Below are 24,282 nucleotides of genomic sequence, written 5' to 3' on the forward strand. Positions count from 1 at the left end.
TTACATGCGTTTTTTTCACCACCTGCGTTTGCGTTTTAAAAGCTGCGTTTTTAAACGCAAATGTGAAACCAGCCTTAATATGAGTGGTTGTAACCATGGATACCCAAGCTACAGCAATGCCCTGGACATGGGGTAAGAGACAATTGGAGGTATTTGCTAATATTATTGTTACACCTGCTACATATTGGAATAGGATCTTGGAGATGGGAATACCCTTCTAACATCTAAATTTGTACTCCTGATCCTCCTGAAGTTTCTTTGCCCCTTTTTCTATGCCAGTCCAATAATTTAGAATACTAGATAATCCTATTTGGTCTCACGCTGGATTAAAGGAATTTTACGGTATCATGGCTTGTTCATACATTGCATTTTGCCATGGAAAATGGATTTTGAGCCATTAAAGCGTTTTGTTTTTTTTTCAAGTCGGCAGCAGGTCAATGCTTTCAGCGTTTTTCACACATATGAATGGGAGAAAGAGTAAAACCAAAGCCAACAATGAATTTTTGGAGCAGAAAAATCAGCTGCAGATACTAAAGTGGTGCACATACCCTTAGGCACACTCATGTTCCCCTCTAGCATCACTGTTCGGATCATTTTATTTTGTGTCTTCTGCTTTGAGTCGTATTCTATAAAAGTGGAGAAATCTGAAAACTTTCCAATTCATTAACGGAACAATCAGAATATGGTGAAGGAATTCTACCATCTCTTGTGCATAATAAAAATTAAAAAAAAAATCATCTTCTCTTTAGTTCCCCATGAAATCTTTCCTATTTTCATTGCCCCCTTTTTTCCTCCAGTCCATGAAAATTGTGGATGATAAAAGTGTCACTTTATTTTGGGATTAATAAACTCGCCCCCAGATTTTGGGCTGTTCACTGGTATCTTTGGCTTGTGACCTCTCATCTGATGGGTTCTCACTTGGTGACGGGTTAAGTGCAGCAGAGACAATCGTCCAACTTTTGCACGTTCTTTTCGTGGACTGAGGGCGGCAGAGTCGACGTCTCTGCAGGTTGGTTTTCCAGGAACCTCTGCAGCTGACCTCTCAGGGTCTCTATGTGTTTGCACTTGAGGGCCAGGATCTCATCCAGCTTCTTCACATATTCTTGAAAATCCTACAGACAAAATGAAGCCATTGTTTTAGAAGATATTCCTTAGAGCCTCGGCCAATAGTAACGCTCATACATTGTGACTGGTACTCAAAATGAAAGGGGATTCGCTGCAATATTACACACAACCCATTAACAAGAGTGGCACCGCGTCTGGAAAAAAAATCCGAAATGGCCCCCCTTTATGCTCATAAACGTTACCTGGAACCGCGAACAGACACACATGGAAATCTATAACAGCAAAAATTAGTTTGATTTTTTTTTTTTACCTCTTTAGGACCTTCAAATTTTTGTTTTTTTTGCACAGATTATGAAGATCATAATTTTTACTACCACACAGCAGTAAGAACACTTTATTACCAGGTGCATATTAACCCCTTTCCGACGTCAGGTATAATAGCACGCCCACGTCGGAATCCCTCCCTTTGATGTGGGTTCTGGCGGCGAGCCCACATATTTTCTGGCACATGTCAGCTGTTTTGAACAGCTGACATGTGCCTCTAACAGCCGCAGGTGGAATTGCGATCCAACTGCGGCTGTTAATCTGTTAAATGCCACTGTCAATCTCTGACAGTGGCATTTAACTCGCGCTTACTGTAAGCGCGCTGGAAATCCCACCCATCGGTGACCCCGTTTGGATTTTTATTTCACCACTTAAATAAATAAAGAACCTAGACATGTTCGATGTTTATGAACTTGTAATTACCTGGAGAATCATAATGGCAGGTCATTTTTAGCATTGAGTGAACATGGTAAAAAAAAAAAAAAAAACGTTGGAATTGCACTTTTTTTGCAATTTCATTGCACTTGGATTTTTTTTCCCGTTGTCCAGTACACGATGTTAGAACCAATGGTGTCGTTCAAAAGTACAACTCGTTCCGCAAAAAATAAGCCCTCACATGGCCATTTTGACAGATAAAGAAAAAAAAGTTATGGCTCTGGGAAGAAGGGGAGCAAAAAATGAAAACGCAAAAATGAAAATACCTCCAGTCATGAAGGGGTTATAGGGAATCTGTCAGTAGGTTTTTGCTATGTAATCTGAGAGCACCAGGATGTAGAGGCCAAGACTCAGATTCCAAAATGTGTAACATACTGTGTTGTGTGTTATTGTTTCAATATAATCAGTGTTTTATTAGCAGGAGATTATCATTTCAGGACCTGGTATCACGTGCCTCCTAGTCCTGCTGCTCAATGTAACCCCTGCCCCCACTACAGATTGACTGGTTTCTGTCAAAGATATTTATTTTTATAGCGCCAACATATTGTGAGGCACTATTCAATTTTAGCAAGGACTTGTAGAGACAGTCACTACAGAATAAACATAACTCAGATACAAAAAGGAGTGAGGGCCCTGCTCGCAGGAAATAGGGGAGACACGAAAGGTTGATGGTAAAAAATACTAGTTATGTATGTTCCAGCCATCAATATAATTAATAGGGTAATTACTGTATATACTCGAGTATAAGGCGAGGCACCTAATTTTTGCCTCGGAAAACTGGCTAAGCTTATTGACTCGAGTATAAGCCGGGTATGTATTGTCCCCTCATTCCTATCCTGGTATGTGTGGTTCCTCCCATCATGTCCTGCTCTGTGTGGCTCCCCCTGTTGTATGCATGGCTCCCCCGGTCCCATCCTCGCATGCATGGCTCAGCTCCCCCGGTCCCTTCCTTGTATGCTCGGCTCACCCAGTCCCATCCTTGTATGCATGGCTCGGCTCCCTTGGTCCCATCCTTGTATGCTCAGCTCCCCCAATCCCATCCTTGTATGCTCGGCTCCCCTGGTCCCATCCTTGTATGCATGGCTCCCCCGGTCCCATCCTTGTATGCATGGCTCCCCCGGTCCCATCCTTGTATGCTCGGCTCCCCCGGTCCCATCCTTGTATGCTCGGCTCCCCCAGTCCCATACTCGTAAGGTCGGCTCCCCTGGTCCCATCCTTGTATGCATGGCTCCCCTGGTCCCATCCTTGTATGCATGGCTCCCCTGGTCCCATCCTTGTATGCATGGCTCCCCCGGTCCCATCCTTGTATGCATGGCTCCCCTGGTCCCATCCTTGTATGCATGGCTCCCCCGGTCCCATCCTTGTATGCATGGCTCCCCCGGTCCCATCCTTGCATGCTCGGCTCCCCCGGTCCCATCCTTGTATGCTCGGCTCCCCCAGTCCCATCCATGTATGCTCGGCTCCCCTGGTCCCATCCTTGTATGCTCGGCTCCCCCAGTCCCATCCATGTATGCTCGGGTCCCCTGGTCCCATCCTTGTATGCTCGGCTCCCCCAGTCCCATCCATGTATGCTCGGCTCCCCTGGTCCCATCCTTGTATGCTCGGCTCACCGAGTCCCATCCTTCTATGCATGGCTCGGCTCCCTTGGTCCCATCCTTGTATGCTCAGCTCCCCCGATCTCATCCTTGTATGCATGGCACGGCTCCCTTGGTCCCATCCTTGTATGCATGGCACGGCTCCCTTGGTCCCATCCTTGTATGCATGGCTTGGCTACCCCGATCCCATCCTTGTATGCATGGCTCGGCTACCCCGATCCCATCCTTGTATGCATGGCACAGCTTCCTTGGTCCCATCCTTGTATGCTCGGCTCACCCAGTCCCATCCTTGTATGCTCGGCTCCCCCGATCCCATCCTTGTATGCTCGGCTCCCCCGATCCATCCTTGTATGCTCGGCTTCCCCGTCATACTCCCCACTCCTCGCTCCGTTGCTGAATGTTCCTGCATCTCCATTGTCCTGGCGCGGCCGTTCTTCCTGTGCTGAGCGGTCACGTGGTACCGCTCATTAAGGTCATGAATACGCGCCCCACGCCTATGGGAGTGGAAACGCGTATGCAGCGCCCCAGAGTCCTGGTCGTTGCAGTACTGTGGCTCCGCCACTATGGGGAGCCATGGTGCGTCCGATGGCACTGAAGGAGTTCATCTGATCAGGTATCACAGACACCAATACATTTCACAGCTGGGCCTCCGGGGGGGAGCTAAGGGTGCTATTCATTAGGCCACTCCCCCACCATAGTGGGTAAACTGGGGGTCAGGCAGGAAGTGAGAAGAGAAAGCTGACTGGATTGAACGAAGCAACACCTTGTGGCAGAGGGTGTTGTGGAGGAAGAGACAGTAGGGTCTCTGCCAGGGGTGGGATCCTGGCAGAGGCTTGGCATTGGAAAGAACGTAACGGGTCCGCGCCAGCTCCGGGAAGCGGCGGGACCCAAGAAAGGACTAGAAGCGAGATAGATTGTGCTGAGTGAGAAACGAGATCAAGCAATAGGAGAATTCCAGTAGGGGTCATGCTGTAAGACCGGAGCAACACCCTGCTGAGGCGCACTACCGGTGGCCGGAACGCCGAGGGAGTATTATAACATTCAGCTTCAAGCAATACTCTAAACAGCGGCAGGACAGTCAGTTTAAGGCGGGCTGTCTAACACATATCACCTATGAAGTCTTGGGAGGCAATTGCGGGAGAGGGGCGTCTCTAGGGTCCCGGAAGAACTCCAGGCCTACCCGACAAACGGGTGCCGTTCTAACTGTAACATCAGGAAGGGACGGACGATTAGAAGAACATCATTTAATCGAGTTGTGAGGGAACTTAAGAAACAGACACAACAGTTGTGGGGTACTTTCCGTAAGCACAGCAGGGAAGGACTACAACACATAGCGCTAAGAAGGAAGGCACCGATTTCCACCTGTGAAGTGAACTCTGGAGGTGCCATTGGACCGGCCGGACTTGCGCAGCTTGGTGAACCGTATTCTGGACTGAGGACTCAGAGATCTCCAGTAAAGAGGTAAAGAGACTGCAACCTGGTGTCCTCGTTATTTACCGCGACCTGCACCCCACAACTGCACCGTTACAACACGACTTATTGCACCGGACGTCCCCCACTGACAGACAGGGCCACGGACCGGGTCTAGCCACCGTGACAACCCCAGGACTGAGACTCAGAGGCCCGGCTCCGGGTGCCCCTAGGCCCTGCGGCGGTGTGGGGGCGCTCCGCACGTACATATTCATTACCTTAATGAGCGGTACCACGTGACCGCTGAGCACAGAAGCAGGAAAGAGCTGCCGGTGCTGGGTTGGAGATGCAGGGACGGAGATGCAGTGACGGAGGGCGAGTATTGATGTCTTCTGGAAGCCAGTGGCTGCAGCTGTCACTGTGCTACAGCTGCCGGTTCCCCGCTCCCCTCCCCCGCCGGCTTTCTGGACCATGACTCGTGTATAAGCCGAGGAGGGCGTCTTCAGCACAAAAAAAAATCTGCTGAAAATCTCGGCTTATACACGAGTATATACGGTACATAGTGCTGCATGAACCAGTCACCAGTCAGTATGTGTACAGTACAGACACAGAGGGCTATTAGGTGCATGGAGGGTGTGTGGACGGATGCTACCAGGGTGCCGATTTTGAAGAAAGTTCTGTATGAGCTAAACTGGGATAGTTAGATAAGTGAGGTGATAGGCCAGTCTAAAGAACTGTGTTTTTAGGCTACGAGTAAAACTGTGGATGTTGGGAAATAATCGAATTGTCCTGGGTAGTATGTTCCAAAGAAACGGAGCAGCACATGAGAAGTCTTGGAGATGGGAGTAGGAGGTTCGCATTATTATTTTGGATTTTTGTTTTAAGTCATTAGCAGAATGGAGGGAACGGGTAGGGTGGTGCTGAACCGTAGAGAGCTTTATTTTTGATATTCTATCTCTCAATGTTAAAATTAACCTACCATTAAAATTATAGAGTGTTCATGTCTTTGTCAGTGGGCAAACTTACAAAATCAGAAAGGGATCAAATACTTATTTACCCCACTGTATAGCAATCAGCTGGCTTAAGACAGCAGTAGACAAAGTATACAGAGTCAGTAATTAAACACAGCAGCTAAATTAAGTATATACCCGTAATAGATGCTGCACAGATTGAAATGAAAATCAAGCTTTAAAAGTGATATATACACAGAAAGCTGCCAATCAGCGATGTAGGCAGAGTTATACAGGACTCAGCATTCAGAGCACTGCTAGATCTGCAGCAGAGAAAACAGGGATTTTATAAGAACTGCTGCACTCAGTAAACTAAGTGCTACATCCCTGGAACCAGCCTCTCTGCCTCTACGCCATACTGCTCTCAGATTACATCACAAAACCTGCTGACAGATTCCCTTTAAATATACACTATGCAGTTTCGAGACTTTGGCTACTCTACAAGGCAAGTCCTTCAATACGACTTTCAAGCTTTCTGCACCTGCACGATAAGGGAAAAAAAGTGTTATGTGCTTGTTTAACCTCCTCTTACTGCATCATAGAAGGATTTAATCCGATCCAATAAAGCAAAAGTACAGATGTGATTGGCATCTGCACAGGTAGGCACAGCATTTAGACCCATGCAATGACATCGCCGACTGTATAATGCCGCCAAGTGACCAAGGTATTAAAAAGCTACGCATCAGATACGGAAAATGTGTAAAATTCACCAAACGGAGCATTGTCTTATGAACTCCTATTTCACCATAAAAGACAATATATCTGTATTTTACCCTCCATATCTGAAAGTTGTCTGAACCCACCCACCGTATGTGATGTGTATGATGGACAAATGAAATTCTCTCTGCCTTGACTTAAATGCCCGAGCCTGTCGTTTTCAGGGATATAAGCAGCTGACAGCCATGTATGGCAGCATCTTTCTCCTCTCTCCCCATTGAAAACACACACACTCAACAAAGCAGAGTGCTCCTGTATCTAGATGAGAGGTATAGGTGTATGGTCAGCATGAGATGGTTTATGTACAGCTGACGCAAATCCTCACATTTTCTCTTCTGAAACCTTAAAAATCTTAAATACAAGGTAGCAAGAATCCACTCACTGCATGGGACGTGTGATTCAGCAGCATTTCCTCCTGGGAGCTCAAAACCGACATCTCGCTTAGTTGTTTGCAATGAGCTTGAAGGACAACCTGCCTGAAAAATAAACAAAATCTGTGACGGTTAATACAAAAGTCTGGAAATTACCCAAAGAGATCTTCATTATTAAACAGCTCACTAATGGTCCAGAACCATTTACTTACTGAGCCTTTTCATTATTCTTCACCTGTTGCCTTGTTACATGGGGCGAATGTAACGGGCTACTCGAGGTTGGCGTTCTTGGACATTGTTCATCTCTGGTGAGGGCACATTTTGGTATCTCCTTGGCACCACAGTGGGCAAATATACAGTTCATCAGTTCGTTTTTAAAACGTTCCAGTTCGCTATCCCTTAATGGCAGCTTGAAGGAGTCTTCAGAGTCCACCAGACTGGCCTGAAGAGGTACAGGGCTGATACTGGTGGGAGAGACCTCACAGTCTATGGCAGCTCCAGCAGCATCTTCTGATTTTTTCCTTCCAAATACCAGTGATGGACTTAGTATTCCGCGAACTTTGACTTTTGCACCACTGTCCTCAGTATCTGCGTCATAATGGTTAACCTGATCCCTACATCCAGACTGAGAAAAATCTAAAAAAGAATCGCTATTGCTGAAGGATTCATTTTTCGCATAGGCTAGTGACTGTTCAATACGGCCGGGTCTGGAAGACCTCTTTTCAGCCAAACCGGATTGTATCAGGGACTGCGGAGAACCAGAAGAATTAGACTTGGATTCATAGCTGCTGTCTGGAAACCAGTCCTTGAACTGGTTTTGGGGGCTCTCTATACGTAAACTTTCATTATACTGAAGCATTTTCTTAACCAAATCCGAGAGGTTCTTCTCAACAGATTGGTCCTTGGAGTGAAATTCAACACTCAAGACTTTATCTGAATTTTCACAATTTGATCCATTATTAGATGCAGAGAGATCGGGAGTCGCGAGGTTGTGTGTAGACTCCAGTGACCAGTTATCTTTCAACAGAGACACAGTGAGAGGCGCCATGACTGACGACTCGCACGAGGTATTAATGGCTGGACTTCTTTCTACAATCAATGCGGTTCCCGTTGTCGGAGAGTCATCCAAAGCCAGAGTTCGACTACACTTCTCTTGTAATGGATTAAAGTCACTGATTAAATTGCGAGACAAAGCCGATTCCTGATTTTCTAGGTCTTCCTGAGAAGAATATGGTTTTTCTGGAGTATTGCTGTTATTGGATGAATCTCGAGGATTGGTGGATTCTTCTCCAGAACTCCATATAGAGTAATCACCAGTTTCCACACTCTTCCTGTCTGACAGCCCACAACTGCATTTGCTGTTTAGTGCACTTCTGTTCTCCTTCGATTGCCCCAACCCCGACAGCTTCCTGGAGTCTAAGCTTGCTGAACCCTGGTGAAGAAAAAAAGAAAGCCTTTCTCGAACCATCTCTTCTTTTCTTCCTTTCTTTTGGCTGGAGGTGAATGAAAAGGAGTCTTCGCTAAAGTCACTGTCATCAGGATCATCCACTGGAGTTCCTTCACGTTGCGATGCAGAGCTTCTGAGATGACCCACTGTGACCTCTTGGGGTTTATATTTGTCTAAAAGTTTTTCAAGTGGTTGATATTGAAGCTTCTGAAGAAGGATGGGAGGGTGCTGAATCTTCTGGTGATAGTATCTCAAGTGTTCCTCTCTTTCCTTTTGCTCTGGGTGACCCCTATAGTCATCAACCGTCTTTTTACAAGTGGAGTCGTCATTAGAATCCCACAATCTTGCCGTCATATCTGTAAACATCTCACTTCGGGAGATAATTTGCTTTTGAACTGGCTGCACGGCTTGTACTTTCTGTAAAGGCTGCCGACTGCGATCTTCTTTAGGTTCATAGCCCATGTCTGCTTTGATACTTTGAGGATTCCTGGGGATAGGGATCTTATCCTGGTTTTCATTCTTTTTCCTGCCAGTCTTTATTGAACCTTTGACTGGCGTAGTATGGCTTAGCCAAGCTTGGGTTGAACCGCATCTTCCCCCTGTATTTTGTTTTGTGCTGATTTTTGGAGTGGATGACAAGGGGACATTGGATGGATGGAAAACCGATGGACAAGACTTGTGCTTAACAATTGTAGGAGAGGAGTTTGGCAGCCCAAGTTTAACTTTTTTTGGAGATATTTTTTCGCCCAAGACAGATGGAGAACTTTGACCTCGTTTAGGAGACAGACATGGAGCAGATCTGCCCCGACTGCTGCAGGATGCGGTGCACTTCATTCCTTTTTTCAGCTCCTTTACTCTAGAAAACAATATTACACATTTTTAGGCAATAGTAGCTATACTAAAAACCTGTGTATAAATCAACAGTACACATAGTTTCGGAGAGAGACATCTTCCACGCTTTCCATGTGTTAGTAAGCCTATGGTTACAAACTTAAATATTTTGCCTCACATAAGCCTTCGGTCAAGATATTTTCTCATTCATCTGCTCGTCTAATGCTATGTAAATTGGTATGCAGAACAGGAAGGGGCGCGCAAGTTGGTATGTTGCACAGGAAGGGGGCGCGCAAGTTGGTCTGTTGCACAGGAAGGGGACACGCAAGTTGGTATGTTGCACAGGAAGAGGACGCGCAAGTTGATATGTTGCACAGGAAGAGGACGCGCAAGTTGGTATGTTGCACAGGAAGGGGGCGCGCAATTTGGAATGTTGCACAGGAAGCGGACGCGCAAGTTGGTCTGTTGCACAGGAAGGAGATGCGCAAGTTGATCTGTTGCACAAGAAGGGGACACACAAGTTGGTCTGTTGCACAGGAAGGAGATGCGCAAGTTGGTCTGTTGCACAGGAAGGAGACGCGCAAGTTGGTATGTTGCACAGGAAGGGGACGCGCAAGTTGGTATGTTGCACAGGAAGGGGACGCGCAAGTTGGTATGTTGCACAGGAAGGAGACGCGCAAGTTGGTATGTTGCACAGGAAGGAGACGCGCAAGTTGGTATGTTGCACAGGAAGGAGACGCGCAAGTTGGTATGTTGCACAGGAAGGGGACGCGCAAGTTGGTATGTTGCACAGGAAGGGGACGCGCAAGTTGGTCTGTTGCACAGGAAGGAGACGCGCAAGTTGGTCTGTTGCACAGGAAGGAGACGCGCATGTTGGTATGTTGCACAGGAAGGAGACGCGCAAGTTGGTATGTTGCACAGGAAGGAGACGCGCAAGTTGGTATGTTGCACAGGAAGGGGACGCGCAAGTTGGTATGTTGCACAGGAAGGGGACGCGCAAGTTGGTCTGTTGCACAGGAAGGAGACGCGCAAGTTGGTCTGTTGCACAGGAAGGAGACGCGCATGTTGGTATGTTGCACAGGAAGGAGACGCACAAGTTGGTATGTTGCACAGGAAGGGGACTTGCAAGTTGGTATGTTGCACAGGAAGGGGACACGCAAGTTGGTATGTTGCACAGGAAGGGGACACGCAAGTTGGTATGTTGCACAGGAAGGGGACTTGCAAGTTGGTATGTTGCACAGGAAGGGTACGCACAAGCTGGTATGTAGCACAGGAAGGGGCGGGCAAGTTGGTATGTAGTACAAGAAGGGGGCGTGCGCAAGTTGGTATGTAGCACAGGAAGGGGCGTGGAAGTTGGTATGTAGTACATAAGTCTGCATTATAGGAGTTGTAGACACAAAACCATCTTTTTTAATGATCTGAAACAATAAGAAAAAAATGGCTTTCAACTCATACCTGCTAATTGCCTCTTCAGAGAAAAAGAGGACTTGAACGCTATAGCGCCACCTGTTGAAGCAGCGATCCTACAAGTCACAATCAACCCTTCAACGAGTCTTGCAATATGACTTAGGATTAAAGCCAAATCAGTATCTCAATTTGCAGACACGGTGTTTCGGGCTGTTGGCCTCGTCAGAGCGAAGCATGAGAACTGATTTGGCTAGGTGAGAGGCTCTGGACTGAGGTCTAAGGGGTAAGGTTTCTCCTTGTGGAGAGTGACATACCTCACTCTCCACATAACTTATACCTGTTCAGCTTGGTTATAAAGGCGAGCACAGGCATCAATAGCCCAGTAGAGAACAGTGGCTTATGTCTGAAAAGGTGGCGCTCAGAAGAGTCACATTTTGTGGATATGTAGGGCTCCATGTGATTTGCCTAAATGTTCTTGGCGTTTCACTTGGAGCTGTTTCTTGTGCATTAATTGCAGACCTGACACTAATGCGAGATGTAGCAGGAGCGGTAGATTCTGGAGGTGACAGCATTTATCATGAAGTATCAGACGGTAACTCTTCTTCACCCGACTACTTACCTATCTGCGTAGCGCAGAGTGTTTAGTGTGTGCTCGGTAGCGATGTGACTTGGGGATATATTGGCGATCATGCAGGTCTTGGAGTTTCCAATAAAGGAATCTTTCAGCACCTGGAGATCAGATACAAGAATTCCTTACTGGCTTTTAGGAATTAGAATTGTAAATGCCTCCTTGTAGAAAACCTCTAACAAGGTTGTGCTATGGGAGAAAAGGATTTTTATTCTAAGTCAAATAAAAAAAAAAAGAAGAACTTATCAATATAACTTATTTATTAAATCTGCACCTGACGTCCCATTTCAATCCTCCTTCTCTCCATTTGTTGAGCTTCCTGCTGCCATAGTGTCAGCGATGTGTATAGAGGGTCTGTTTGTCTGAAGGGGGCTGGCTTAGCTAATAAACTGAATCAAACAGATCACTGTCACAGGACGGGCAGAGGAGTTCTATATTCGAGGGAAAATGAATGTGGGACCAAATGAAGTGTCTGAAACACAATAGGCACATATTTGATAAATAAGATAATTAATATGTTATATTTTTCTCTCTTCGGACAAACCCGATAGAGAAAAAAAACAGCTTGTCGTTTATTTATCAACAGATAAGATACTATCTATAACATATCCTTTTTTAAAGGAATTGTATAAAGTTATTATCTATCCATAACTTTCTGATGGCTGAAAATCTGACCCAGAGATCAACATTTTAATCAATAATAATAATTTAAATAATAATTATTTCCACAATTGGATGTGTTAAAAATAAAATGTTCCTGTGCCGAGATAATCTTATACATGTGCCCCTGCTGTGCACTGTGTAATGACAGTGTCGAAACATATCTGATCATACTGGAGCTCCTGGGTAGGGGAGAATGTAAAAGAGTATACAGACAGGTCAGTATGTGACGGCAAATGATTCTAAGAGGTCAAACATTCCTGACTGTATTTAAGCAATGTTTTACCTCTTAGAATCATTTGCAATCACATACTGTCCTGTTTGTATACTCTTTTTTGTTTCCTCCTCTACCCAGGAGCTGTGGCATGATCAGACCATGTCCCTGCACAGTCAGACACGGCCATTACACAGTACACAGCAGCGGCACATGTACAAGATTATCTCGGCACAGGAACATTTTTTTTTTTTTTTTTTTTAACACATCCAATTGTGGAACTTTTTTTTCATTCCAAGATCTATTAATTAAAATGTACTTTGTTTGTGGGAAAACCCCTACAATGCAGTGGAGGTGAAGTGTTCTGTTCATTCAGTGACAGATAAGATCAACCACTGCTCTATATGGCAACATCACATAAGGCCATATTGCACACGAGGCCGTATTGCACACGAGGCCATATATGCACACGAGGCCGTATTGCACACGAGGCCGTATTGCACACGAGGCCGTATTGCACACGAGGCCGTATTGCACACGAGGCCGTATATGCACACGAGGCCGTATATGCACACGAGGCCGTATATGCACACGAGGCCGTATATGCACACGAGGCCGTATATGCACACGAGGCCGTATATGCACACGAGGCCGTATATGCACACGAGGCCGTATATGCACACGAGGCCGTATATGCACACGAGGCCGTATATGCACACGAGGCCGTATATGCACACGAGGCCGTATATGCACACGAGGCCGTATATGCACACGAGGCCGTATTGCACACGAGGCCGTATTGCACACGAGGCCGTATTGCACACGAGGCCGTATATGCACACGAGGCCGTATATGCACACGAGGCCGTATATGCACACGAGGCCGTATATGCACACGAGGCCGTATATGCACACGAGGCCGTATATGCACACGAGGCCGTATATGCACACGAGGCCGTATATGCACACGAGGCCGTATATGCACACGAGGCCGTATATGCACACGAGGCCGTATATGCACACGAGGCCGTATATGCACACGAGGCCGTATATGCACACGAGGCCGTATATGCACACGAGGCCGTATATGCACACGAGGCCGTATATGCACACGAGGCCGTATATGCACACGAGGCCGTATATGCACACGAGGCCGTATATGCACACGAGGCCGTATATGCACACGAGGCCGTATATGCACACGAGGCCGTATATGCACACGAGGCCGTATATGCACACGAGGCCGTATATGCACACGAGGCCGTATATGCACACGAGGCCGTATATGCACACGAGGCCGTATATGCACACGAGGCCATATATGCACACGAGGCCATATATGCACACGAGGCCATATATGCACACGAGGCCATATATGCACATGAGGCCATATATGCACATGAGGCCATATATGCACATGAGGCCATATATGCACAGGAGGCCATATATGCACATGAGGCCATATTGCATATTGCACGAGCCTATATCGCACATGAGCCCATATTACATGGTGTTGGCTGTCTGTTGTCATCACTCTGATGTCATAGCTTCATCTTGTAAAGCACCAGAGAGCAGGCTCACCGTGCAGAACATATAGGGTAAGCATGTGACCTTCTGCAATATATCAGTAAGAATACAGGATTAGACTCCAGGATAAGGCCACAAGGAAGGGCTCAATGCAGCTTTTCAATTAGACCTTTGCTGCATACTTTGTTCCTACCTGGGTCAGTTTGCTCTGTCTGAAAGGTGTATGGGCCTGCTCCTGATCCAGCGCACGAATACACTCCTTCAGCTGAGAAAGAAGCAGAAATACACAGAGACTTAGGCCGGGGTCACACTTGCGAGTTCAATGCGAGAATCTCGCCTCAATACCCGGCACTCGGGATCAGAGCGTGCGGCTGCATAGAAATACATGGAGCAGCACAGTCCAGTCCTGACTGCGGGCGGAAGTGCCGGGACTTGACGCGACAGATTCGTGCGAGTTTCTCGCATTGAACTCGCAAGTGTGACCCCGGCCTTAAAGGGATTCTCCCATCTCCAAGATCCTATCCCCATATGTAGTAATAATGTTAGCAAATACTTCCAATTAAAAATGTAGCCTTATGATTCGCTGTCTCTTACCCCATGTGCAGGGCATTGCAGTAGCTTGGGTATCCATGGTCCACTAACAATTGTCACTATGAATGGTTGCAACCATGGATACCTAAGATACTGCAATGCCCTGCACAATGTGCAAGCGAAAAAGCGAATCATAGGAACTATACTACATTTCTAATTGGAGGAATTTGAAAATATTATTATACCCACTACATATTGGGATAGGACTTTGGAGATGGGACTACCCCTTTAAATGCTGAAGATTCATTACATATTATAACCTCACAGATTCTTCATTCGATTTTGCCACTTTTCGGGTGCAGCCCATGAATGCTTTAAGACTAATCTCCACCTTTCGCAGGTTTTTTTTTTTTTTTAGACAGACACAGAATTTTATTTTGATAAAAAGTCCGATCTATCAAAATATAAAATTGGTTAACCCAATTAGTAAATGCTGCAAAGGGGTTTTGAGGGGTAACGGAATTGTGGTTTTCCAGAACTGCAATAGCGCACACACAAAAAAAAGCAACATGAAGGATTCATTATGCGTAAGTAACCCAAACTGGTATGCAAAAAAACACCAGCTGGCCATGCAAAAAAACAGGCCCTCACACAGCTCCATTGACAAAAAAAAAAAAGTTATGGATCTGAAAAAAGTGGCAAGACAGTAAGGCTATGTGCCCATGTTGCGTTTTTTTCGCTGCAGAAACGCTTAAAAAACGCTTACAAAACGCATCCCATTATATTTAATTGCATTCCGCAATTGCTGTGTCCATGCTGCCTATTTTTCTGGAGCGGATACGCATTGTGGAAAAATCCACAGCATGTTCATTAATTTTGCGGAATCGTGGCGATTCCGCCACCATAGAATTGTATTGGAACGCATGAAAAACGCGACAAAAGAGAGAAAAACTCAAGCGGTGTCCCTGGCAAGGGTGTGCGGTTTTGATGAGGAAAATTATGCTTATATTCTGCAACGTGGGCACATAGCCTAAATGGCAACACACTTTGGAGAGAAAAAAAAAAGTTCAGAATCTTAAGCCACTAAAAAAATACAATACACGTTTAGTATTAGTATTTTTTACTGCACGATTAATGCAGTAAAAATGAACCCTCAAAAAACTATGGCAGAATTTCATTTATTTTCCCATCATTTCACCGCACTTTTTTGTTTTCAACTATCCCTTACTTTAACTGGTAAAATGAATGCGGTCATTGAAAATCAGAACTTGTCCAGCAAACAAACAAGGTCTCCTACTGATACGTCAACAGAGAAATGAAAAAAAGTGATGGCTCTATAAAAAAGGAGGGGAAAAAATAAAAAATGGAAAATTGCCCGTGTTCTTAAGCGCTTACACTGTTCCTTACATTTTGTTAGTCCCACTGGAGCCCTGAGTCTGTGATTGTTCGATCACAGCCACGACGCACACGCGACACTACAGCTGAACCTACGGCGATGTCGACTTACTGCCAGGAGGCTCTGGTTTATTTCTGCTCCTTCCATTTTGGTCTGCTTATCAGATTCGCGGGCATCAGAAGCTCTTTCACTCCCGGCTAAATCAATGAAGGACATTCTGGAGCAGAAGCATGGAAGAGAAATCCATCATAGAGATTAGTTTATTGCCATGGGGTGAGGTTATTGTCAAGTGAAAAAAAAGGAGCCTTTTTTTCTAATCCCAGAAGACTGTTAGTGTTTCACCAAATATGATCATCATCCAGTTTTTAAGCGTTAAACCCTTACACTAATTGATTTCAAAATAAACCTTTACCATTGTTAGAGCACCATGTCCTGATATATAAGCCAAAACCCTGTGTCTCCTCACATAGTCATAGGGCTAATGGATGACATTCCTGTCTCCCCACAGCCACCATCGGAAGGAGCCTAGGAGCGAATACTAATTTACTATGCAGTTGTATGTAACCTGTATAAATCTGTATACAGTTAGCTCCCCCCTAGTGGTGGCTGTATAAATATGTACACTGTGAGCTCCCCCTAGTGGTGGCTGTTTAAATCTGTATACAGTGAGCTCCCTCTAGTGGTGGCTGTATAAATCTGTATACAGTGAGCTCCCTCTAGCGGTGGCTGTATAAATCCGTATACAGTGAGCTCCCCCTAGTGGTGGCTGTATAAATCTGTATGCAGTGAGCATCCTCTAGTGGTGGCTGTACAAATCTGTATACAGTGAGCTCCCCCCACTGGTAGCTGTATATGTCTGTATACAGTGAGCTCCTCTAGTGGTGGCTGTCTAAATCTGTATGCAGTGAGCTCCCTCTAGTGGTGGCTGTATAAATTTGTATGTAGCGAGCTCTCCCTAGTTATGGCTGTATAAATTTGTATGCATCGTACTCCCTCTAGTAGTGGCTGTATAAATCTGTATGCAGTGAGCTCCACCTGGCGGTGGCTATATAAATCTGTATACAGGGAGCTCCCTCTAGTGGTGGCTGTATAAATCTATATGCAGTGAGCTGCCCCATGTGGTGACTGTATAAACCTGTATGTAGTGAGCTCCCCTAGTGATGGTTACAGGTTGCCAACAGAAATAATTCCTATTTTGAGCCTGAAAACTAAAATGGCCTAGTTCTATGGTACTGATAATAGTATAAAAAGCCAACACTGTTCACCCTAATATCATCTCACCTTCCGAGTCTGCGGTTCCTGGCATCTTTGAGCTGGATCTGGATGACCGCATGTGATCGAGAAGAGTCAGAATTCACACCGGTGGCACCGGTGCTACGCTCTCTGCTCCCCTTCAGGATCACCTTAGAGATAAATGAAAAGGAGCTACTTTTCCTTATTTTGCTGGACTTCTCGGCGGTGCTGGATAACGTTGTGGATTGCTTACCTCTAGGAGGAAATCGACGCTAATAACTTGAGTATCTCGCAGGCCCACGACCTGCACGATGTGCTTCCCGTCTTCTCTAGCGTAGAGTCTGAAGGAAGACAGTGCAAGACTTCATTAGATCAGAGCCTAGATACCATGGGACCTGCAATAATAGCGAGGAGCAAGGCAGACATCAGGGAACGATGCACGACTTATCCATGCCCGCAACAGAAAATCATCCTATACAAAACCACAGGGAGGAACTCATTTAATTCCTACGAACCTGACGCACGGCGTGGGATAGAATAATACTATTACACATTAGATGCAGGGATTAGCGTCACATCTGTAGGGTCATAATGATGGACGCAGTGTGACATTACAGAGTGCAGTGACCTCCGTCACACCAACCTTTTCCTTCCATTTAGCAGGTCATACAGCTGACCACAGTAGATCTCATAAAAACTGATCCACACAGAATGGTCTTTTCTTTGATGATTCGTCTCCAGCTCCTGGAAGATGTCTTTGGCGGCTAACGCGTACAGACCTGGGTTTTTCGGTGTGCCAATCATGGTGTATGTTTTACCGGCTCCTGTCTGACCATAAGCAAAACATGTAGCATTTCCCCTGGAAAAAAAAAAAAAAAAAAAAGATATACTAAGGCTGGAATAATACCAATAGAGGTGATGAGGCGGCATTTGGAAATTAAACAAGGAATTACTGTATTTACTGAATCATAAGACGCGCTTTTTAGCGAGGCAAAAAAAAAAAGTCTTGTGTGCGCCTTATAGTCCTGACACAGCTTCCTGTGATGGAGGACACAGAATTCCCGATCACTGAGAGAACAGCTCTCTCTCCTCCAGCCCCACACTGATCTATGTGATCGCTGCAGGGCAGGAGAGGAAGCCACCAAGATCTCAGCACAGCAGCTGCAGGACCTTCCACCCAACTAGATCCAGGACCTTTCAGGTTATGTGATTTCTCACATCCTAGAAGGAACTGCAAGATATGTTAATGTATAGTGTGTGTCTGTCTGCAAACGTTCCCCATGGCAGCGCGCGTTTCTGCAAAAGTGCACCATGGCAGCGCGCGTTTCTGCAAACCTGCACCATGGCAGCATGCGTTTCTGCAAACCTGCACCATGGCAGCGTGCGTTTCTGCAAACGTGCACCATGGCAGCGTGCGTTTCTGCAAACCTGCACCATGGCAGCGCGCATTTCTGCAAACGTGCACCATGGCAGCGACGCGCGTTTCTGCAAATGTGCCCCTAGCAGCGCTGTGTGTGCAAGTAAACATGTATATGTAGCAGAGCTGTGTGTATGTAACACACACTACAGATAAACACTTAACATTACATTTATTGCTTGTACCATGGAGCATTAAAATTAGTAATTCTGACCCCTCCACTTTACACTGTCAGGGAAGTTTTAATTAGTGGGAACATTTTTTTTAATTATTCTCTGCTGTCTAAATGAGGGTGCGTCTTAAAGTCCGAAAAATATGGTAGCTTTTTATCTTTACCTCATTCAAAGGGTTGTGCAGGCGTACGCTCCCATCATATGTGGAGAGAATCAAATGGCGCCAGATGGTCCGGTTGCTCACATGAGCATTGTGCAGACACATTGTCATCAAAGAGATGAGTGCACGATACTCAAAGAGGGCTGGACAGAAGATTTGGATCTCGGAGCCCGTCAGTGTGCGGCTGTATTTCTCCTTACCTAACATGAGATCACGTACAATACCCCGGCACAATCCCTTTAACTCTGCCCTTGTACAACCTGACAGTGACATATTATTTATTTTTAACCCACATTCATTCCATGGTGACATACATGTGATGAGGAACACAAGCACATAACACTCCACATTCATTCATACATACAGATGTTCCAAAACCACAAAACAATGCAGATGTGATGGATGAACAAATAGAAAAGAAAAAAAATTACCAATAGGAAACAATGTCCGCCTACCCGTTAAACACATGCTGGATCAGGGGATACGCCGTCTTCATGTACACGTCCTGATTGCTGAACGTCTCACTAAACACTTCGTCAAAATAAAACACGTGCTGAAAAGGGAAATGTAAACCCAGTGAGTAGTGCACAAAATACAGCGACAGAGTGAAAAAAAGACAACGGAGGCTTTCACTATGGCCTAACATTGCGCTGATACGACTGCAAGGTCTACCGGCCACAGAACAGTGCCCGTCCACTTGGGAACCAATATGGGGATAGTACTTTGGGCACAGCTCAGCTATGATAAAGGTGGGTATATAAACTAGCGAGACAAGGATTGAGGGCGAAGCTTAGGATTCCAGGATGTATCACTTACTGGGCTGCAAGCTGCAGTTTTGATTAAAAAAAACAACAATGTTTTATCTACAGCTGTTCTCTAATGCTGAGCTCCGTATAACCCCGCCCACACCACTGATTGGCAGATTTCTGTGTACACTGTGCATTGGCAGCTTGCTGCCTATCAGTGTTGGAGGCAGAATCATACAGAGCTCATGAATATGGAGGACTGCATGGCAGTAGATTTACTAATCTTCTAGTGATAATCTCCAGCTGATAAAACTGGGATTGTAGTTAAAAAAAAAAAAATAATGTAAGTATGTATGTATGTATGTATGTATGTATGTATGTATGTATGTATGTATGTATGTATATATATATGTATGTGTGTATGTATGCATGCATATACAGTTGTGGCCAAAAGTATTGACACCCCTGTAATTCTGTCAGATAATACTCAGTTTCTTCCTGAAAATGATTGCAAACACAAATTCTTTGTTATTATTATCTTCATTTACTTTGTCTTAAATGAAAAAACACAAAAAGAATTGTCCTAAAGCCAAACTGCAAATAATTCCACACCAAACATAAAAAAGGGGGTGGACAAAAGTATTGGCACTGTTCGAAAAATCATGTGATGCTTCTCTAATTTGTGTAATTAGCAGCACCTGTAACTTACCTGTGGCACCTAACAGGTGTTGGCAATAACTAAATCACACTTGCAGCCAGTTGACGTGGATTAAAGTTGACTCAACCTCTGTCCTGTGTCCTTGTGTGTACCACATTGAGCATGGAGAAAAGAAAGAAGACCAAAGAACTGTCTGAGGACTTGAGAAACCATATTGTGAGGAAGCATGAGCAATCTCAAGGCTACAAGTCCATCTCCAAAGACCTGAATGTTCCTGTGTCTACCGTGTGCAGTGTCATCAAGAAGTTTAAAGCCCATGGCACTGTGGCTAACCTCCCTAGATGTGGACGGAAAAGAAAAATTGACAAGAGATTTCAATGCAAGATTGTTAGTCGAGGTTCTTTATCCAACATCCGCACATCCAAACAAGTTCAAGCTGCCCTGCAGTCCAAGGGTACAACAGTGTCAACCTGTACTATCCGTCGGTGTCTGAATAAAAAGGCACTGTATGGTAGGAGACCCAGGAAGACCCCACTTCTTACCCTGAGACATAAAAAAGCCAGGCTGGAGTTTGCCAAAACTTACCTGAAAAAGCCTAAAACGTTTTGGAAGAATGTTCTCTGGTCAGATGAGACAAAAGTAAAGCTTTTTGGGCAAAGGCATCAACATAGAGTTTACAGGAGAAAAAAAGAGGCATTCAAAGAAAAGAACACGGTCCCTACAGTCAAACATGGAGGAGGTTCCCTGATGTTTTGGGGTTGCTTTGCTGCCTCTGGCACTGGACTGCGTGACCGTGTGCATGGCATTATGAAGTCTGAAGACTACAAACAAATTTTGCAGCATAATGTAGGGCCCAGTGTGAGAAAGCTGGGTCTCCCTCAGAGGTCATGGGTCTTCCGGCAGGACAATGACCCAAAACACACTTCAAAAAGCACTAGAAAATGGTTTGAGAAAAAGCACTGGAGACTTCTAAGGTGGCCAGCAATGAGTCCAGACCTGAATCCCATAGAACACCTGTGGAGAGATCTAAAAATGGCAGTTTGGAGAAGGCACCCTTCAAATATCAGGGACCTGGAGCAGTTTGCCAAAGAAGAATGGTCTAAAATTCCAGCAGAGCATTGTAAGAAACTCATTGATGGTTACCAGAGGCGGTTGGTCGCAGTTATTTTGGCTAAAGGTTGTGCAACCAAGTATTAGGCTGAGGGTGCCAATACTTTTGTCTGCCCCATTTTTGGAGTTTTGTGTGAAATGATCAATGTTTTGCTTTTTGCTTCATTCTCTTTTGTGTTTTTTCATTTAGGACAAATTAAATGAAGATAATAATACCAAAGAATTTGTGTTTGCAATCATTTTCAGGAAGAAACTGAGTATTATCTGACAGAATTGCAGGGGTGCCAATACTTTTGGCCACAACTGTATATGTGTGTGTGTGTGTGTGTGTGTGTGTGTGTGTGTGTGTGTGTGTGTGTGTGTGTGTGTGTGTGTGTGTGTGTGTGTCTATATATACCGTATAAAAAGGTACTGTCCAATATATTGATGACCTAACACACAGTCCACCCTTCTGATTATGGTCATACCTGCAGAATATATTCTTTCAGGTTAACGGCCTCTTTCCTCTCATAAATCGCAATGCTCTCCTTGTCCTCTGCTGTCACCACACTCACTTCCCCGCGTCTTTCTTCCCTCGAGCCCAGAGGGCGTTTGCGGACACACACTCGGATTTTATCGCTGTCGGCCCAGGATCCCTCCTTGCTGGGCCTGTCCCAAAAAAAAACCAAATGTCATTAAAGACGGTTTTCTACCATAAGTAAGTGTCATACCCTTTCTTTTTGATACGATCTCACACCATAATCCAGAAGACATGGGGATGGTGCTGCGCCAGGACGAAAATCAGCAACTTTACACTTTAAATCCCTCAATGACGAAGCATCTATTATTTCCAAAGATTATCGATGGGATAAATACTGCTAATTTTTGCTGATCCATTTGGTTCCGGATCTCGAGACCCCCATCGATCGCTCTGAAGTGCAAGTGCATGGGCACAATATTAAGTCCATGATTCCATACAAAATCCATACAAACTCCCAGGGTGGCGGTCAGACCATATATCGTGCGCTCCTGCAGTAGCGATCGATCGGTGGGGGATCAGGACCCAAAAGTTTGGACACACCTTCTCATTTAAAGATTTTTCTGTATTTTCATGACTATGAAAATTGTTCATTCACACTGAAGGCATCAAAACTATGAATTTACACATGTGGAATTATATACTTAACAAAAAAGTGTGAAACAACTGAAATTAGGTCTTATATTCTAGGTTCTTCAAAGTAGCCACCTTTTGCTTTGATGACTGCTTTGCACACTCTTGGCATTCTCTTGATGAGCTTCAAAAGGTAGTCACCGGGAATGGTCTTCCAACAATCTTGAAGGAGTTCCCAGAGATGCTTAGCACTTGTTGGCTCTTTTGCCTTCGCTCTGCGGTCCAGCTCACCCCAAACCATCTCGATTGGGTGCAGGTCTGGTGACTGTGGAGCCAGGTCATCTGGCGTAGCACCCCATCACTCTCCTTCTTGGTCAGATAGCCCTTACACAGCCTGGAGGTGTGTTTGGGGTCATTGTCCTGTTGAAAAGTAAATGATGGTCCAACTGAACGCAAACCTGATGGAATAGCATGCCGCTGCAATATGCTGTGGTAGCCATGCTGGTTCAGTATGCCTTCAGTTTTGAATAAATCCCCAACAGTGTCACCAGCAAAGCACCCCCACACCATCACACCTCCTCCTCCGTGCTTCACGATGGGAACCAGGCATGTAGAGTCCATCCGTTCACCTTTTCTGCGTCGCACAAAGACACGGTGGTTGGAACCAAAGATCTCAAATTTGGACTCATCAGACCAAAGTACAGATTTCCACTGGTCTAATGTCCATTCCTTGTTCTTTAGCCCAAACAAGTCTCTTCTGCTTGTTGCCTGTCCTTAGCAATGGTTTCCTAGCAGCTATTTTACCATGAAGGCCTGCTGCACAAAGTCTCCTCTTAACAGTTGTTGTAGAGATGTGTCTGCTGCTAGAACTCTGTGTGGCATTGACCTGGTTTCTAATCTGAGCTGCTGTTAACCTGCGATTTCTGAGGCTGGTGACTCGGATAAACTTATCCTCGGAAGCAGAGGTGACTCTTGGTCTTCCTTTCCTGGGGTGGTCCTCATGTGAGACAGTTTCTTTGTAGCGCTTGATGGTTTTTGCCACTGCACTTGGGGACACTTTCAAAGTTTTCCCAATTTTTCGGACTGACTGACCTTCATTTCTTAACCCCTTAGTGACAGAGCCAATTTGGTACTTAATGACCGAGCCAATTTTTACAATTCTGACCACTGTCACTTTATGAGGTTATAACTCTGGAACGCTTTAACGGATCCTGCTGATTCTGAGATTGTTTTTTCGTGACATGTTGTACTTCATGCTAGTGGTAACATTTCTTCGATATTACTTGCGATTATTTATGAAAAAAATGGAAATATGGTGAAAATTTTTAAAATTTAGCAATTTTCAAATTTTGTATTTTTATGCCCTTAAATCAGAGAGATATGTCACACAAAATAGTTAATAAATAACATTTCCGACATGTCTACTTTACATCAGCACAATTTTGGAAACAAAATTTTTTTTTGTTAGGGAGTTATAAGGGTTAACATTTGACCAGCAATTTCTCATTTTTACAACACCATTTTTTTTTTAGGGACCACATCACATTTGAAGTCATTTTGAGGGGTCTATATGATAGAAAATACCCAAGTGTGACACCATTCTAAAAACTGCACCCCTCAAGGTACTTAAAACCACATTCAAGAAGTTTATTAACCCTTTACGTGCTTCACAGGAACTCAAACAATGTGGAAGGAAAAAATGAACATTTAACTTTTTTTGCAAACACTTTAATTCAGAACCATATTTTTTTATTTTCACAAGTGTAAAAACAGAAATTTAACCATACATTTTGTTGTGCAATTTCTCCTGAATACGCTGATACCCCATATGTGGAGGTAAACCACTGTTTGGGCGCACCGCAGAGCTTGGAAGAGAAGGAGCGCCGTTTGACTTTTTCAATGCAGAATTGGCTGGAATTGAGATCGGATGCCATGTCGCGTTTGGAGAGCCCCTGATGTGCCTAAACAGTGGAAACGCTCCACAAGTGACACCATTTTGGAAACTAGACCCCTTAAGGAACTTAACTAGATGTGTGGTGAGCACTTTGAGCCCCCACGTGCTTCACAGAAGTGTATAACGTAGAGCTGTGAAAATAAAAAATCGCATTTGTTTACACAAAAATGATAT

At 45.0% G+C, this 24,282-nt stretch overlaps 1 protein-coding gene across 4 annotated transcripts in view; it reads right to left on the reverse strand.

Moving 5' to 3' along the window:
- Positions 1–418: 418 nt before the first annotated feature.
- KIF24 (kinesin family member 24) overlaps positions 419–24,282 on the reverse strand; it is a 38,762-nt gene continuing 14,898 nt past the window's right edge. For all 4 annotated transcript variants that reach the window (XM_077284448.1, XM_077284459.1, XM_077284469.1 and 1 more), the window contains exons 3-13: positions 21,532–21,712; positions 19,006–19,103; positions 17,444–17,659; positions 17,054–17,141; positions 16,849–16,970; positions 15,679–15,784; positions 13,834–13,905; positions 11,232–11,341; positions 7,140–9,230; positions 6,939–7,032; positions 419–1,112 (exon numbers count right to left, since the gene is read on the reverse strand). In XM_077284448.1, coding sequence (XP_077140563.1) covers positions 930–1,112; positions 6,939–7,032; positions 7,140–9,230; positions 11,232–11,341; positions 13,834–13,905; positions 15,679–15,784; positions 16,849–16,970; positions 17,054–17,141; positions 17,444–17,659; positions 19,006–19,103; positions 21,532–21,712 — 3,361 coding nt within the window. In that variant the 3' untranslated portion in view covers positions 419–929. The remainder of the gene's footprint in view (positions 1,113–6,938; positions 7,033–7,139; positions 9,231–11,231; positions 11,342–13,833; positions 13,906–15,678; positions 15,785–16,848; positions 16,971–17,053; positions 17,142–17,443; positions 17,660–19,005; positions 19,104–21,531; positions 21,713–24,282) is intronic.

The sequence above is a fragment of the Ranitomeya variabilis genome, chromosome 1 (assembly GCF_051348905.1).
Source record: "Ranitomeya variabilis isolate aRanVar5 chromosome 1, aRanVar5.hap1, whole genome shotgun sequence".
Classification (NCBI taxonomy): domain Eukaryota; kingdom Metazoa; phylum Chordata; class Amphibia; order Anura; family Dendrobatidae; genus Ranitomeya; species Ranitomeya variabilis.